Below are 19320 nucleotides of genomic sequence, written 5' to 3' on the forward strand. Positions count from 1 at the left end.
ACTCAAGACTTTATAGGACAAATACATTAAAATTACCAAGTTTTCTTCATAATCTTCAGCCTTGGGATTCACACACACGATCATCCGCACTTTTCCTTCCCCATCAAAGTAGTTCTTGAACAGATGGGTTAACTTTGAATCTCGATATGGAACCATCTACAAAGACATTCAAATCCAAATGCGTTACACAAAAAATGCACACAAATGAAACTATACAAAAGATCAGAGCAAAAAAATGCACACAAATGAAACTATACAAAAGATCAGAGCAAAAAAATGCACACAAATGAAACTATACAAAAGATCAGAGAAGGCTGCTGCTTACCTTGTTAGTTCCATACATTTGGTTCTCTCTCAGGACATCCATACATGTTCTTAGCGTCATTAGTGACTGATTAATATTACCTGACAGAAAAATATATATAGACGCTATTTTAGAACAACAATATAGTAGCTAAAGTGTGTTCTGTTTGCCTATAAAATCTCAACTTCAAACAACTATTAGATAGAAATTATAAATAACAAATTTTTGTGGCTCAACATAAAGAGATGTCTATGCATGGTCCAGGCTCTCTTTCAATAGCAGTATTTCTGGGAAGGTTAAACAGCCATCCTTCAGGGATTCTATCAACAGGATTTTCCACAAAATGCAACATTACAGTTAATGACTATAAGGTTTCTTCCAAATCCTAAATTCTCTGAAGGAATATCTTTGATACAGATGTTTAATATCCTCATATTAAAATATATTCTCTAGGCAATTGGCAGGAATCACGGCGACCCCCAGGCCACTGTCCCGCTTCTTGGGGTGGGAAAGAATATCATCTGCATGGGGAGGAACTACGGGGACCATGCCAGGGAGATGACAGCGTGGTGTTGAATGAGCCCATTCTGTTCCTGAAACTGTCCATGGCCTACACACCTGAGGGCTCACCCATCCGCATGCCCGCATACAGTCGCCAACTTACAACACAAGCTGGAGTTGGGCGTGGTGATGGGCAAGCATGGCCGCACGGCTATAGACTACGTTAGCAGCTATGCCCTGTGCCTGGACATGACTGCCAGGGACGTGCAGGACGAGTGCGAGAAGAAGAGGCTGCTCTGGACTCTGGCTAAGAGCTTTACGGCCTCCTGCCCGGTCAGCACATTTGTGCCCAAGAAGAAGATCCCTGATCCTCCCAACCTGAGGCTGTGGCTCAAAGTCAACGGCGAACTCAAGACAGGAGGGTGAGACATCCTCCATGATTTTTTCCATCCCCCTACATTATCAACCATGTTTCTAAGATCATGACCTTGGAAGAAGGAGATATTATCTTGACCGGGACACCAAAGGGAGTTGGACCGGTTAAAGAAAACGAAGAGATCCAGGCTGGCATACATGGTGGTCAGTATGAGATTTAAGGTGGAAAGGCCAGAATATTGAGTCATTTCTTAAGAAGTTTCAGGGAGATGGGAGCAAGACAAAAGCAAGCAACAGCTAGTAAATGTCACAATCCTTTAATAAGAAACCAATTATTTTTAAAAAATGATTAGATTGCTATGGCTCAACTCAAAGAAGATGGATTCTTCAAGAAAACGTGAACTAGAACGGATGGGCCAGAAATTTAAAAAGCCAAAGTAAAATACTTCCGGTGCTTTGAAAAAATTTTATCAAACCAAATGTTCTAAAGAGCTTTCTTTCATAAAACTGGATTGGAGAAGACTTTTCAGTGGGTTATCTCTAAGATGATCAGTAGTTCAAGACTTAAAAACTTTAGAGAAAACTGAAAGTTATGTTCCAGATCAGTGTTTCTCAAATTTCTTTGGACTTGATCATCATCAGGAAGCATTTGTAAAAATAAAAATTTCCAAATTACTGGCCTATCCCAGAGCCACTAAATCAATTTGATGGGATTAATCTCCAGTGAAGCTGTGTTTACAGAGCACTCCAAATGATTCTTATCAGGGAAATGTGGAAAAACACTGCTGTACACAATCCATTAATTTAAATTTGTACTTAATAAGTGAACAATTAATGAAGATTTCACCTGTGTACTTAGGGTGTCTACCCTGACCCATCGATTCTGAGTTCAGGAGATGATTTTGAAATTATTGTTTTCCAAATAAGTGTGCTGCCTTTTATGTGGCTAAAAAATAAAAATAACAAAATAAATAAGTAAAATAAATAAAATATATTCTCTAAAGCAGCAGGTCCCCAACCTTTCTGGCACCAGGGACCAGTTTCACAGAAGACAATTTTTACACAGATGGGTTGAGGCTTGGGGGGTGTGGTTTTGGGATGAAATCATTCCAGCTCAGATAATCAGGTATTAGATTTTCATAGGAAGCATGCAAGAGTCTGAAGCTCTCCCTGCATATACAAGGGCTCTCTTGCTGTTTCTAACGGTCAAATGTCTTTGGAATCAGCTAACTCTGTCCCCTCTACATCTCAGCAAGGATTTCTTAGGTGGCATACTTGTTACTTCTGACCGCTCTTATTTGGATTTCTGAGCCAAGGCAAGTCTAACAGTCTAAGCAAGCTTTCAAGAATGCAGCTCTCATCTGATTAGACCCCATGAGAATGAGTTCATTATGGAACTTTGATTGACGTTAGCTAACTCCATTATGCTTTTACCCTTGGCCTCCCAAGGATACAGAGGATCTTGGATACAAGTCCCAAAATAGAGAACTCATCTGTACCTCTGTAATATTCCATGATTCATGATTTATGTTCCTTGACCCAAACTCCTAATGTTCTTTCTTCTTCCACTGTGCTCTCAGGAACTCATGTTCTTATTAACAGATTTCCCTGCAACTTCAAATCTCTCACAAAATAATCCATTGATAGTTTTCCCTAGCGGTCAGGGGTTCTTAAATTGAGGTCGACATTGTCCGGGGGAACATTATGGGGTGTCTGCATACTTAGATGGAAAATAAATTACATTATTTATTTTTACCAAACTCTAACTGGAATTCACTAGTTCCTTCAATTATGAATGCAGGCCAAAAATCACAGCATTAGTAGTACCTGTAACTGGTATCAATACAAACTACAGATATTTTTATAGCACATTACAGTTTGTTGCTCATCAAGATATTTATGTTCATCATTACCCTGCATTTATTTAATCAGACCTGCTGCTGTGTCTTTAAGGTATTAATAAAGAAGCACACAAATTACTGTATGACAAACTTAAGAATACTTTTAAAACACATTTCAATGCAATTGGTTTTCTCTGTAATTCTCTCTGTGCTATACCTTCAGAAATACTATACCAGGAAAGGTCCACAGGCTTCACCCTACATCCATGGCATACAGCCCTGCAACCTAACAGTTTATCTCCTGCTGCAGCCCTGTAGACTTTTGGAATAAAAAAAAAAAAAAAGCTATTTGTTTTCTAAAGGCTGACATTCTACAAGTATGGTAAACAGAGGGAGAGGCCAGCAACATTTTCCTAGTTCCTCCCTATTGCCTTGAAATGTTCCTCCTACATGCCAGCCCCTGGTTTATTTCAGTAGCCATGAGAACAACAATCATTCTCATATGCTGTAGTCACAGGGTCCCAATGTCCCAACTCCGGTAAATCTTTATCTCTATTCCATTACAGCTAACAGGCCAAACTCTATCCCTCAGAAGTGTACCACCTCTAAGAACCTGGAGCCTCTGCCATATGCCCCAACTACAATATCCTTTTCTGCTCTCACTCCCTAACTCTTGTCACACCTGCACCTTACCCATATTTACACTAACAGTCCTTTCTAGCTTTTCCCCAAAGCATCCAAAACTTCAAGTCTTAACTTTCTTCCCAAGCCAACTCTTGTCCCATCAAAGTTAATCCTTCCTCTTGGATCTAGATTCAGATTTTCCTGCCACTTCTGGGATCTTGCTCCACCAATAATCATCACTTTCATGTTTATTAACACCTAGTAGGTAAGCGGCACTGGGTAGACAATGACAGACAGCACACACACAGTCCACTCTCATTAAATTCAAGTGATTCAGACAAATTGTAAGGGTCCTTTGGCCCAGGGTAGGGGCAGCTCTAAAGGCCCCATTTCTCACCGCTGGACTTAAACATCTCTTCAGCATATGAATAAACTCAAGTCTTTACTGTCTTCTAATGTACATATACAATGTGTGTTCGTATTTTTTCATCGTTGCATAATCCCTCAAATCCCTTTTAGTTATCACCCTTCTCTGTCCTTCCCAAGCTAATAATCAAGGGCCTGTTGTTCCTCAAGCTTCTGCTTTCAGCTTGTTCCTCTCTATTGGCTATGAATTATTTTATCTCACCCAATTGCTTCAATCATTTTTCTATTGGCAAAGCCTAAACCTACAAACCTCAAGTCAAATCTCTCTCCTTCCAAATCCATGTACCTCTGCATCCAATTACAAGGCACTTTCACTTGCATAAATTGAACATTTCAAACACAACTCATTAACTGCCTACACCTGCTCCTAAAACCGCTTCTCCTCAATCAAACACCTCCTTATTCTCCACATCCAGGTGGACCTACTTCCTAAGTAGCTCTCAGTGTTGTCTGACCTTTGCCTCCAGGTCACACAATTGCTTGCCTGAATTGCTGCAAAAGGCTCCTAACTGCTCTTTCATATATTCAGGCTCGCCCTTGGTAAATTATTTCTCTACACCGGCAAAATTATCGTTCTAAAAGACTAATAATCCTTCTTTAAGGGGAGGCTGTATGACACAGTATAAAGACACAAGCTGTGAAAGTCCAACCAACCTGGCTCCAGCCTTGAGAAATTTAACCTTCCCAAACCCATTTCCTCATCTGAAAAATGGGTATGATACAATCCTACCTATCTATTGTATCTAGATACTACAATACACACTAGACCCTTAATAGTTGGCAGCTAAACATTATTCCTTCAAGATAAAATTCAAACTTCTTGATATGAAAGACAAGGGTCTTCATGACCTTAGCTTTCTCTCCTGTCTCAGTTCTCATAGTTCACCAACCTACATCCTCTACTTCAGCTACTTTGACTCTGCCATATTATCTCAGGACTAAGCAACTGCCTCCTGGGACAGGAATGTTGCCTTTAATCCTATCCTTCTTCATACAACTCACTCCTACTCAATTTGTCACCTTCCCACTCCCAGATTGGTTTAGGCAGCCCTATCCTGCACTCCCATCATACTCTACTCAGAAAATCTAGTTTATCTACTGATCTCCTCTACTAGGATGGGCTCTTCCCAGCAGGACTGTGTCCTTTGTATCTGTGTTTAATTCCTGGCACACAGTAGGTACTCACTACATGGTTATTAACATAAAACACAACATGCAAGGTGACAGAAAACCCAGTTACACTGATTTGATCACACTGTATACATCTATCAAAATATCACATATACCCAAAAAGTATGTACAACTCTATTAATTTTTTAAAAAACTACAAAAAGGCAATGAGACATAACATGCATAGATTTTAAAAAACACATATATAGATTGGCTATGTATCTATTTAAAGCCTTCAAATGACTTATGTTCAGAATTTTCCCATCTCTAGAAGCCAATTTTTACCACTAATAAATACTGAAATAACATTTCAAGGACCCAATACTGACCTACAATACTAAAAATAGACTTTTTTTTTTTTTTTGAGACAGCTTCTCTGTTGTCCAGGCTGGAGTATAGTGGTGAGATCAGGGCTCAAGCAGTTCTCCCACCTCAGCCTCCAAGTAGCTTGGAACTACAGATGTACCACACCCAGCTAATTTTTTGTATTTTTTGTAGAGATGGGGTTTCATCATGTTGCCAAAGCTGGTCTTGAATTCCTGGGCTCACGTGATCCACATGCCTTGGCCTCCCAAATTGCCAGGATTACAGGTGTGAGCCACCACACCCAGACTAATTGAATACAACTTTCCTCATTCTTAAAGAAATCAGGGTATTGTAATAGATTAATACCAAACCAGTATAATTATAAACTTAGCCTCTAAATTATCTAATGGAGGACAATTATGCTTAAACCATCCATCGAGGCTGGTTACAGTGGTTCATTCCTGTAATCCTAAGACTTTGGGGTGGCCAAGGTGAGAGATTACTAGAGCCCAGGAATTTGAGACCACCCTGGGCAACATAAGGAGAACCCATCTCTACAAAAAAATTGTTAAAAATTAGACAGGCATGGTGGTGCACATCTCTAGTCCCAGCTACTCAGAAGGCTGAAATGGGAGAATCAATTGAGCCCAGGAGTTTGAGGCTGCAATGAGCCATGATCACACCACTGCATTCCCTCCTGGGTAACAGAGTAAGACCATCTCAATAAAATTAAAAAAAAAAAAAACAAAGAACCACCCACTGGCCAGGTGCAGTGGCTCACGCCTGTAATCCCAGCACTTTGGGAGGCCGAGGCGGGTGGATCATGAGGTCAGGAGATCAAGACCATCCTGGCTAACACGGTGAAACCCCGTCTCTACTAATAATACAAAAAATCAGACGTGGTGGCGGGCGCCTGTAGTCTCAGCCACTCGAGAGGCTTAGGCAGGAGAACGGTGTGAACCCGGGAGGCGGAGCTTGCAGTGAGCCGAGAAAGCGCCACTACACTCCAGCCTAAGCGACAGAGCAAGACTCCATCTCAAAAAAAAAATTAAAAAACCCCACCCATTGATAAGCAGATAATAAACTGGCGTTGCAAGTTTCTGAAAGTTAGAGCAATAAATAAATACTATGCTTTACTCACCAGCTTCACGTAATCTGTTTCCTTCTGCTCTGGTCCGGTTAGTTCTTTCACTTCCAGCAAGATCTACCAAGGACAACTGACTTACAGTGATTTGTTCTTTTTCCTAAAAAGATCACAAAGCCAATAACTTAAAATGGGTTATAACTGGTTTACAATGTTCTTTAAATAGATTCATATCAACAAGCAAAGTCTTAATGAACATTTGCACAGAACAAAATGCACAGGATAGGCAAAGGGTTCATATTTTAGGGAAGAGTTTGCTACAAGAGTTTGATAAATATACTCATGACATTAATGATTACTTGTCAATTGGCTGGTCTTCCTTCTGCATCAAACAGTAAGGTCCCTGAGAGCAGGGACTCTGTCTTTTCCTATCTTATCACCAGCATGCTGCACAGTGCCTACTACTCAGTAGGAACTCCGCAGATATTTGCTGAATAAGAGTCTAGAACAGGATTATCCTAAATTCTTCTATAATCGGATGTTTAATAATCTTATAATAACCTAATTTTGTAATGCTATAAATAATTTTTGGGGGGGGGCGGGGGAGAGAGAGTCTCGCTGTGTCTCCAGGCTGGATTGCAGTGGTGCCATCTACGCTCACTGCAACCTCCCCCTCCTGGGTTCAAGCGGTTCTCTTGCCTCAGCCTTCCGAGTAACCGGGATTACAGGCGTGCGCCACCATGCCCAGCTCATTTTTTTCGTATTTTTAGTAGAGACAGGGTTTCACCATGTGGACCAAGCTGGTCTCAAACACCTAACCTCAGTTGATCTGCCTACCTCAGCCTCCCAAAGTGCTTGGGATTACGGGGGTGAGCCACCATGCCCAGCAGATAATTCTTATAAAAAGAAGTGAAAGCCAAGTGGCACCTAACTGATGCTGTAATATTAGATGTGATTCAAGGGAAATCAGGTATATATGGAAGGCTGACTTATAACCATTTTTCTTTTTCTTTTTTTTAAGATAGAGTCTTGCTCTATCACCCAGGCTGGAGTGTAGTGGCGTGATCTTGGCTCACTACAACATCCACCTCCCTGGTTCAAACAATTCTCCTGCCTCAGCCTCCTGAGTAGCTGGGACTACAGGCACGTGCCACCATGCTCAGCTAATTTTTGTATTTTTAGTAGGGACGGGGTTTCACCATGGTGGCTAGGATGGTCTCAATCTCCTGACCTCGTGATCTGCCTGTCTCGGCCTCCCAAAGTGCTGGGATTACAGGCGTGAGCCACGGCGCCTGGCCCTTATAACTATTTTCTAGCTAACAATTATTGAGTGTTGACTATAAGCTAAACACTGGACTAAGAACTTTACACACATTACCTCCTTTAATTCTCACAACCTTATAAGGAGGTTTTATTATAGCTAGTCAGTAAACAAATAGAAATCAGCTTTTAAATCCTGGAGGTCTTCAATACCACTCCTGTCACTTATAAACCTTCAGAATGCCACAATTTCATGATACAGTTTGAATAAATTACACTTTAATGAATTACAGTTATTAGATTATGTATACTCAGACTCATATGCTGTCACTAATTGACACAAGCCTTGTAATGTGGCAGGCCCGGCAGTAAATAGTGATCTGCATATGGGGGACACTACTGGCCTATCAGCCAAGAGATGAACAACTTATAACACCGGCCACTTCCTAAACTATACCTACCCTGAAAAATGAATTACTGACATTTTACAACCATTAACTGAATTTCCACTTACAGAATGAGTCACCAGAGAGAAAACAATCACAGTCTTATTTTATCACTTCTATCAAAGAGATTTTTAAAGATCTGCAAACTTTTTTCACAGCAAAATTCAGGCTCTAAGATTCAATATCCAACTTCCAAAACTATAATAACAGGGAAAAAAAGTTTTAATGTCATCACCTACATACAGAGTCATCCCTCGGTATCCTCAAGGGATTAGCTGTAGGCTCTCCTACGGATACTAAATTTCACAGATACCAAATTCCATGGATGCTCAAGTCCCATGTACAAAATGGCATAGTATCTGAATATAACCTATGTACATCCTCCCATACACTTTTTAAAATTCTATTTTTTTAATTTTTTTTAGACTTACTTTATTTTTTTGCAAAGACAGAGTCTTGTTTTGTTGCCCAGGCTTGTCTCAAACTTCTGGCCTCAAGTGATCCTCCTGCCTTGGCCTCCCAAAAGTGCTGGGATTACAGGCATGAGCCACATATGCACCCAGCCCTCCTGTATACTTTAAATCATATTTAGAGTACTTATAATATCTAATACAATGTAAACACTATGTAACACTTTGTTATACTGTATTGTTTAAGGAATAATGACCAAAAAAAATCTGTACATGGTCAGCACAAATGCAGCATTTTATTTTTGAATATTTTCAATCCGCAATTGGTTGAATCTATAGATGTAGAACTCACAGATACAGAGAACCAACTGTGTATTTATTCTAGAGCAATCTTCATTGCAATAAAACCTCCCTAATTTAACTTTTTCTTTTTCGAGACAGGGTCTCTCTGTTGCCCAGACTGGGGTGCAGTGGCACGATCTCAGGTCACTGCACCTCTGCCTCCCAGGTTCAAGTGATCCTCCTGCCTCAGCCACACAAGTAGCTGGGATTACAGGAGTGCATCACCGTGCCTGGCTGATTTTTCCAATTTTACTAGAGACTGGCTTTCACCATGTTGGTGGGATTACTCTAATTCCAAAAATTAAGGATAGAGTTAGAACCAGAAAAACTCCACATACTACAACTTTACCTGTAAGACATTGTCTCCATCTGCATCCAAGGGAGCCTGAACTAATTTAATGTTGAACACGCTATGGGAACGGCTGGACTCACGATTCAAATGGGTATTAGCAATACGTCTCTTTTTCTGGCCTATGACAACAGAGAAATCATTGGTCAAACCTGAACTCAGTCATTTCATTACACATGCTTTCTAGTAAGTCAAAAAAGATTGCCATTAAATTTAGTAGCAACTCTAGGTGACATTTATCATTCTGTATTTTTCTAGTTCTAGATGTTTCTAACCTCTCCAGAAAACTTCAAAAGCCTCCTCAGTAGATTTCACTTCAACTTCTGTACATCCTGCAACATACATGTTATGGTTCTTATCTTCACGAAGCAATTTAGATTGTGGAGGTCTATGGGAAAGAAAAAAAAGATTAGTTTCCTAAATTATGAGATGCCAGTACCTTCATTTAAGACTAAGACTAAAATGCCAAGTGACATGACATGTTATTCTTCTAATGAAAATTATATATATTTTATAAGTATATAATGTATAATACTCCAGAGAAATATTAACTTAGATAAGATTGTAAAGCTAAATAGTCAAGATTAGTTACATAACAAGATAACAGAAACCAATTTTGTTTTAAAAGCTTTGCTCTAATTTACTCTAAGAAAGCACATGAAACAATACTTACTAAACAATTTAGAGACCAAAGTAGTATTACAGCAACATCACATGCACAGGTTAAGCATCAAAATCTAGTATTTTCCTAATTTTAAAAGACTAGCAGATAGAACCGGTTCTGACCTCCTCGGCAACAGCAGAAAACAAATTCAGAAAGAGTTTGGTATATACCAGGAGTGGCAATCTTTTCAAAGTGGCTTATGAAGTTTTAGTCTGTATGACAAGATGAAGGTTGGGTAAGAGAGCTACCTGTTTGGTCTTAGTTTTGTGAATGGTGAAGATAGAGACATTTACCAGTCACCATCACTGATAGTCAACAGTAGATCTGTCAGGAAGCAAGGAGGGCTTAGAGACAGCAGGCAGCCCAGTGACAATGGAAAATAATCTACATGCAAACATGCCACAGAATGCCAACCATAGTATAACTGCACCCTTCTCCTTAAGAAAAGAGCCAACACCATCACATACACAAAATCTGTGTTCCTCATGGGTGTGCTGCAACTGTTCCACCTACCAAAGGAATAAGGTAGAAGTTACTGTTTCTACAGCAGCCATCTCACACCAACATGTTCAGTCCAGACTATGTGTCATATCTTAATGAATCACAATGAGTCATATCTTAAAAACCCTCCACTTGTAACAGTTTTTCATTGTATTAAAACTACTAAAAGTTAACTAGCTTAAAAAAGCAGGTCTAACACCAACCTAACAAATTAAATATGAATTCAGTGCCAAACAAGCACCCTTGTATGTTCATTCAAGGAGTTACCCAGAAAGGTTACAAAGCACACAAGGTATTTTTGTCAATCTTCTTTTGTATAACTAAATAAAGCCAAGATATGATCCTTTGAAAATAATCTCCTTTAGAACAAACAAAAACTTGGCACGTGGGCATACATGAAAATGGATACACTCAAGATTAGAGTCAAGACAAGTGACACTTTAAAACAAATGGCAAAGTAATTAGTTTGATATAAAAAGTAATTGTCAGGCCGGGCATGGTGGCTCACACTTGTAATCCCAGCACTTTGGGAGGCCAAGGTGGGAGGACTGCTTGAGGCCAAGAGTTTGAGACCACCCTAGGCAACATAGTGAGACCTCTATCACTCCTATCTCTACAAGAAATTAGAAAATTAGCCAGGCATGGTGGCTTGTGCTTGTAGTTCCAGCTACTTAGGAGGCTAAAGTGGGAGGATCACCTGAACCCAGGAGGTTGGCTGCAGTGAGCTGACATGGCAGAGCAAGACCCTGTCTCAAAAAAAAGTAAAAAAGTAACTGTCTCACAAGGTCTTAACTCTCCCATGTATTGCTACACAACCTATCCCAAGTATTTTTACTATTACCAACATTCCAAGGGTAAATAAAGTTCTCACTTGAGGAAAGATTAAATAGAGCAAAAGAGTCTTCCTTGGCATAAACTCCTACGATTAATATTTTTACATTTAGCTTACTTAGCCATATTGTAATTGTTTTTCCAGTCAATGTGATGGAAATTCAAGGACTGTGGTAAAGATAACTGTATCAAAATGTGACTCACTAAGAACCACAGAAATACTTGTATCAAGTATGGCCTCAACCAGAGTCCACAAATTTTTCATGTAATTAAAAGCGGATATATACTGGTATGTATTCTCAGTCTAATGATTTTCTAAATCCAGCTGTTTCTCCAATAATATTCCATTAGATATACACACAGTTAAATATAAGACACAAGTCCTTGTATTATTTACGTTCTGAGAGGCCCTAATAAAGACGCATTGAAGACAAGCCTTTAGCTTAAAAACAAAGCCATCAACTCAGGAACAAGATACTAACATGAAACATAAGATTCCGGGGTCAACTCTGGCACAAATGCAGATTTATCATTTGTGATGCCAAGTGGTAACCAGTCTTACGTCTCAGAAAGGCAAGACCCAAGGAAATCTAGGAGGTAGTATTTCAACTCTGGTGGAATTACAGTGCAGATATCAGTCCATATTAATGAATGATAGAAGGTATGTAATTATTACTTGTACAGATAACAGCTTTAGGCTCCAGTCTGTAGAAATCACCAAGACACAGGTGGTTAAAGAGGCTACAAAACTCCCTTTACTGTGTCAGGTTCTTGAAAGTTAGTCCCAGAACACATCAATAGGGACACTTCCTTATATAATTAAGATCCTTCTCAAAACAGCCCAGGGCCCAGAGTTTTCAAAAGTAATCTCCAAGATGAATATTTGGGTCCCTCTTCTCCTTAGATGCTTTAACCCACTAGTTCCCTAATACAGCTACATATCTAGTTAATGATAAACATATTCAAACACCAAACTACGTGATATACAAATTATATCATTTCATTCTGAAAACAAATGCAAGCATTATTCTCATTCATAACTGAAGAAACTAAAGCTCCTTGAGGCAAAGTAACTTCCCCAACATTAACAGCTAACAAGGGTCTCTCTTCACTACTTACTTGGGTTTTATGGGATCAAACGGGACCTCTTCCAATAGATCATATATGTAATTATTATATATTTCAATATAAGAGACAAATACACCATAGACACTATCTTCATCAACCTCTTCTGCTTTGCAGAATTCTTGTACAGTTATCATATCTGCAAACTCTGGATCTACTTGTCGTCTAAAAAAAAAAAAAAAGTTCAATTGTATACGTTGTAAGTCCATTTTAAAAGTAAATGATCCCAGCCGGACACAGTGGTTCACAGCTGTAATCCCAGCACTTTGGGAGACCGAGGCAAGCGGATCACCTGAGATCAGGAGTTCGAAACCAGCCTCGCCAACATGGTGAAACCCTGTCTCTATGAAAAATACAAAAATTAGCCAAGCATGGTGGCACGTGCCTGTAATCCCAGCTACTAGGGGAGCTGAGGCAGAGGGATCACTTGAACCTGGAAGGTAGAGGTTGCAGTGAGCCGAGATCATGCCACTGCACTCCACCCTGGGCAACAGAGTGAGACTCCGTCTCAAAGAAAAAAAAAAAAGTAAATGATCCCAAGGGGAAACTAACAGATACAATAAATACCTGCAATTACAAGCAGAAATACACAGAGCAACTTTATTCATACTCACAGTTTGCCAGCAGTATTCCCACGTCCTCCCAAACACACAACAAAGGCTTTGTATTATACCCTCTCCCAACCCACAGTGGCATCTTCTTAAAACAATGATTGAAACAAAATGTGCTCAGAGCCAAAGAGAAAACATCTGAGCAAAGAACTTAGAACATTCCTTAACTTTAATCTCACAAAAGTCAACTTCTCTATTTAATGTTCACCATTCCTTATGTCTGGGCAAACCACAGGAAAGAATCCTGTGCCCCTAAGGTCAGTGCTGCAGACAAATATAATTACTTACTTGCTAGAAGGGGTCTTTGCATTGGGCATAGCTTCTCTTTTCTGACGTTCTAATAAGGCATCAACCTCACACTGTATATCCATACTATTCCTATCATTAGATTTGAAAACCTGAAGTGGGGGCAAAAAAATCACACCACGTTTTGTAGAATTTAACTTAAATAGTAAGAAACATGCTTAAAAACTAAGGAACAGTTAAGGTTTCAAAATGAATCCAGTGCTTTGGTTCTTCTTTACTACTTCTGTATCCATCGGTGTCTTAGTCCAGCAAGATAGTCACAACACAAAAGAATCATACTTACATATCGTTTAGCTTGAAATGACCCGATACTGTTAAAGATCATGTCCAAACAACGAGGAAGCAGCCCTCCTTCCCCTGGAGAACCAGTCATTGTGTGAGTTTTTCCACTTCCCGTCACGCCATATGTAAAAAGAAGACCTACAGTGTAACAAGTCACAATGAGTTGTATCTTAGAAGTTCCCCACTTACAGTATTTCTTCACTGCATTAGAAAACACTAACAATTAGCCAGAGGAATTAAAAAAGGCAAGTTTAGCACCACCCTAACAAATTAAATATGGATTCAACACCAAACATAAATCAAATATATAAATATCAAAAAAGTTTTATCAGAAGAGGAGAAAAAGGAAAATCCAACAGAACTCCAAGAGTCACATCATACCATTTTTGCCATGAATGAGGTCATCGACCAAGGGATTAGCCACAACATCAAAGAGTTCCTTCTGGGTGGTGTGAGTGCCAAATACTTGTTTAAATGAATACTGAGTCTGTGGAGAAAGAAAAAAATGCACTAAATGGAATTCCACTATTATCTAGGCTAAAAATACATCTACTTAAACTCAAAGTGTTTATGACATTTAAGATCTAAGTATGCAAAGAAAAAATATAAATTGTCTTTACAGTTGGAACCCTTAGTTTTTTAGTTACTAAAAAGTCATGACATACCTATATTATACCAATTATAAACTGGTAAATGTTTTCAGTCGCAACTACTAAAGACAATGTAGAAAACCTTTTTTTTTTTTTTTTGAGATAGAGTTTTGCTGTTGTTGCCCAGGCTGAAGTGCAATGGCACGATCTCGGCTCACTGCAACCTCCACCTCCTGGGTTCAAGCGATTCCCCTGCCTCAGTCTCAGGAGTAGCTGGAATTACAGGCATGCACCACCATACCCGGCTAATTTTTATATTTTTAGTAGAGATGGGTTTCACCACGTTAGTCAGGCTGGTGTTGAACTCCTGATCTTAGGTGATCCACCTGCCTCAGCCTTCCAAAGTGCTGGGATTATAGGCGTGAGCCACCGCACCCAGCCAAAAATGTAGGAAAATCTTAAGTCCACTAACACTTCTAATGTAAGGCTGATTTTGTTTTAATTAAGTGACAAAGATCAAAAAGTATTATAATGAGTCACGGTCAGCGATTTGTGAAAATCTACAAGCATTATGTCACACATGACTTTACTGTTTCCTAGTTTTTCTTTATAAAGGTGTCATTTAAAATAGCATAGCACGGGCACAGTGGCTCAAACCTATAACCCCAGCACTTGGAAGGCTGAGGCAGGAAGATCACTTGAGGCCAGGAGTTAAGAGACCAGCCTGGGTAAGCTCATCTAATAAAAAATTTTAAAAGTAAAAACAACAACAAAAAAAAACCCGCAAAAAACTGTGCTGTGGCTGCACCATTGCACGCCAGCCTAGGTAACAGAGTGAGACCCTGTCTCAAAAAAGAAAAAGAAAACAGACAAATAAAATAAAATGGCATAGTAGCATCATACCACATTTTGATGTACTATACTTTAAAATCAGAATATTATCTCATCTCTGAGTTCTTACATGAAATACATTTTAAATAAATTGTGACCTTTAAGAAAGTAAGAACACTTCAATTATCAAGGCTCTCTAAATACGATTCATAACATATCCTGTAAAAACAGCTTTAGAGTTCAAAAAGAACAAACAATCTTGGAACTGAAAGGATACACATAGGCCAATACTGAGAAGATAGATGACCTCACAGTCCTCATGAATGACTCCCTCCTTTCAAGGTAAAGAAAACTCAGGCCCAAAGGTGAAACTTCTCTGAGCTCATGGAGTTAATTAGTATCAAAGCCGTCGTCAGTGCAATGTTTTGTTTTCTTTTTTTTTTTTTTTTTTTTTTTTTTTGAGACAGAGTCTTGCTCTGTCACCCAGGCTGGAGTGTAGTGGCAGGATCTCGGCTCACTGCAACCTCTGCCTGCTAGGTTCAAGCCATACTCCTGCCTCAGCTTCCCCAGCAGCTGGGATTACAGGCGCCCGCCACCACACTGGGTAACTTTTGTATTTTTAGTAGTGACGGGGTTTTGCCACATTGGCCAAGCTGGTCTCGAACTCCTGATCTCAGGTGATCCACCTGCCTTGGCCTCCCAAAGCCCTGGGATTACATGCGTAAGCCATCATGCCGGGCCGCAATGCTCTTTTCATTATATAATGTTGCCTTCTGTCAGAAAGCAGTGATTATTTTTAATCCCCATCAAACCTTTTTATATCTACTTGATACCTTTATTTACACATACTTGAAATTTACTTAAAGAAGTAAAACTCAGTAAATCAGTGTTTAACCATATCATATCCTCAAAGACCTGCTCCTCCATAAAACCCCCCCAGACCATTCATTCTTGCTGAAGCCATATTTACTGTCTGATGAACAGAACATATAAGGTACATATTCCTTGGAAGTTTACATTATAGTAGAGGAAAGACAATAAACAGGTAAATAAATAGATTGTGGTTAAGTAATATAAAGGAGGTACACAGAGTACAGATCAGGGGAGAGGGGCTGTGGGGTGCTGTTTCTGATTGCACAGTCTATACGACCTGAGGTGACATTTAAGCTGAAACCCAAGAATGACCCATGCTAAGATCCAGAAAAAGTCCAGGTTAAGGCAACAGCTAACAGCCAAGATTCTGCCTTATCCAAGGAACTCAAAGGATTGGATAAATACTAAAAGATGAATGAGGGTGGAGGGTGGAGGGTGGAGAGACAGATGGGAGGCGGATGAAGCAGGATTTTGTAAAGGTTTTGAATAGGAAAATGATGAGATTTTATGTTTTAAAAGAACACTGTCTGCTCTGTAGAAATGGATTAGAGAAGATTTCAAGTGGAGGCAGTTGGGCTTTGGCAGTCTTGTCAATGATATCCAAAGCACATTCAGCAAACCAATGCCTGTCTGAGAACTGTTACAAGACTACTTAAATGTTTAGAAAATTGTTTTTTGTTCGTTTGTTTTTTCGAGATGGAGTTTCACTCTTGTTGCCCAGGCTGCAGTGTAATGGTGCAATCTCAGCTCACTGCAACCTCGCCTCCTGGGTTCTTCTGTCTCAGCCTCCCGAGTAGCTGGGATTACAGGCACGCACCACCACACCCGGCTAATTTCTTTGTATTTTTAGTAGAGACAGGGTTTCATCATATTGGTTAGGCTGGTCTTGAAGTCCTGAACTCAGGTGATTCGCTAGCCTTGGCCTCACAAAGTGCTGGGATTACAGACATGAGTCACTGCGCCCGGCCAAATGTTTAGAAAGTTTTACAGGCATTTGGCACTGCTCAATTATCAGTAATTCAGCACATATTCAATAGGCTCATCTCTATGAAGAGATTATGAACTAGTTCCCTGTTGTCTAACTCACACGGGCAGTTCCATCTAGCACAGTTGTACAAAAGTCCCAGCTGTGATGCATTAAAAATAAAAAAGCTACTCCTTCATTACAGTAGCACTGGTCTCAGTGGTTAATAATGGGGCTCAGACTAGGGTGGTGGCAGTGGAGATGGAAATGAAAGGACAGTTTCAAGACACATGTTGGAATATAACTGATAGGAGCTACTAATGAACTAGTTATGAGGAGGGGCAAGTAAATGGTAGGTACCAAGTTTCTGGCTTGAGCAACTGGACAGATGATAGTGCCATTCTTTGAGAAGAAAACAAGGGAGGAAGTATTTAGAAAGGGAATAAGAAAAATCAAGAACTCCTTTTTGGGCATGTAAAATTTGAGATGCACATGTGACATCCAAGCAGAGATATCAAGTAAGTGGCTGAATGTTTAGAGCCAGAGAAAAGGTTTCGGCTGGAGATACAGGGAGAGCTGGAGCGGGAAACAGGGGAGTGCTGCTGACAAACAGGTTATAATGAGGATGAAGAGGTTTACATCAAATTTAGCACCAAAGAGGCCACTGGAATTCTTCTGAAGAGCAATTTCACAGGAATAGTAGGCACAAAAGAGTGAGTGACAGCTAGAAGTAGAAATGGTAGCCTGCCTGAATTAATCCTACTGCATTCCCACAGTCCCCTCATCTTTAGCACACCTAACTTTCTGTCTTATTTATATGAGAATTATTTGTTTATCATATGTCTTAAGTTATAGACTTTCTAAAGGCAAGGAGTATATCATGCTCATTTTTTTAAAATCTCCTTCCCCCCTCCAGCTATTAGCTTAGCACATTTGCTAAATATTTTTGAGTTGGTTCAAAATTTTACTAAAAATAAAACACTGCCTACGAGATTGATGCAAGTATACAATGCCTATTATTAAATGTTACTTTAATTTCCACACATGAAGTTGTATACATAAAACTGCCTAGTACAATCATGTATCATTCCACATTAAATCATCCCTAACACATGCTCTAAAAAACAGTAATACACAGGGTAAGAAATTATCTGCTAAAAGCAATCCTCTAACTCCAGCATACCAAAGATATGTCTGTGCATCCCAGAAGTCAAAAACACTTTAGATACAGTGGTTATAATGAAGTAAATAAGTCTTTCGAAAATGTGGGCTCACAAATGAACTTTGTTACATTTAAAAATGTAAAAGTCATTCAGGAAACAACATATTGAGAAAAAATAACTTGGTTCAAATCAGAATTACCTCCTTATAGTCTCCATTTCGGTTCAGTCTATAGCCCTCAGGAGTATGAAGCTGAACAGTTGTGTTATTGATCACTTCTATGCAACACTCTTGATCAGGAAAGCCCAGTGGGCGCACCCTACAGTATACCTGAAGAAATAAGAAGGTGCTTAAAGAACAAAGTTTGATCTTATGCCTGATTTTTCACTTAAGCTTCTCATTCATTCCTTCATTCATTCAACAAACATTTGGCCTCTCAATTTTAGAGCTCTGTATCTCCAAGAGCTATGAAAATTAAAATCTGCTACTTGAGATTGACAAATACAGACATATATTAGATACTAGAAGACTTTAAATACACACAAAATTAAAATAAATTTTGATAATAAAAATCAAATTGCAGTGTATTCACTACTATATTGTACACAAGTAATAGTTATACTAATATCTCTAAAAGTCAACATGTCACACAATGAGATTTTTAAAACTGTTAGAATTTCTTGGAAATCGATGTCAATTTAAAAACTTGTCAGTTTAACCCGACATTTAATATACAAAGACTTTTTATTTATTTATTTATTTATTTATTTATTTATTTATTTGGAGACAGAGTTTCGTCGCCCAGGCTGCAGTGCAATGGTGTGACCTTGGCTCGATGCAACCTCCTGGGTTCAAGTGATTCTCTGCCTTGGCCTCCCGAGTAGCTGGGACTACAGGTGATCCACCCGCCTCAGCCTCCCAAAGTGCTGGGATTACAAGCGTGAGCCACCACACCCAGCCTACAGAGACATTTTTGAAAGCAGGGGAGGGGGCTTGAGGAAAACTCATTCAGGTGTGTGCAAAGCACCTGGTTCCCCTAACTCAGAGCCAGCGACCCACTCCAGTGGCAGCAAGGGGTAGATTTAAAATACCTCAGAGCAAAGAACGCTTTTTGTTTGCCATTTGCTGTTTTGTTTTAAAATT

At 39.5% G+C, this 19320-nt stretch overlaps 1 protein-coding gene and 1 pseudogene across 3 annotated transcripts in view; one reads left to right on the forward strand and one right to left on the reverse strand.

Moving 5' to 3' along the window:
- The window catches only part of KIF23 (kinesin family member 23), a 34508-nt gene that overhangs the window by 12843 nt on the left and 2345 nt on the right, over positions 1-19320 (reverse strand). For all 3 annotated transcript variants that reach the window (XM_017851101.1, XM_017851100.1, XM_017851099.1), the window contains exons 3-12: positions 18379-18507; positions 14140-14245; positions 13760-13896; positions 13459-13568; positions 12554-12724; positions 9714-9826; positions 9439-9560; positions 6689-6791; positions 326-405; positions 37-156 (exon numbers count right to left, since the gene is read on the reverse strand). In XM_017851101.1, the coding sequence (XP_017706590.1) occupies positions 37-156; positions 326-405; positions 6689-6791; positions 9439-9560; positions 9714-9826; positions 12554-12724; positions 13459-13568; positions 13760-13896; positions 14140-14245; positions 18379-18507 (1191 nt within the window). The remainder of the gene's footprint in view (positions 1-36; positions 157-325; positions 406-6688; positions 6792-9438; positions 9561-9713; positions 9827-12553; positions 12725-13458; positions 13569-13759; positions 13897-14139; positions 14246-18378; positions 18508-19320) is intronic.
- LOC108514661 (acylpyruvase FAHD1, mitochondrial-like) lies at positions 550-1423 on the forward strand (annotated as a pseudogene).

This window comes from Rhinopithecus bieti, unplaced genomic scaffold (genome assembly GCF_001698545.2).
Source record: "Rhinopithecus bieti isolate Rb0 unplaced genomic scaffold, ASM169854v2 scaffold_31548, whole genome shotgun sequence".
Classification (NCBI taxonomy): Eukaryota; Metazoa; Chordata; class Mammalia; order Primates; family Cercopithecidae; genus Rhinopithecus; species Rhinopithecus bieti.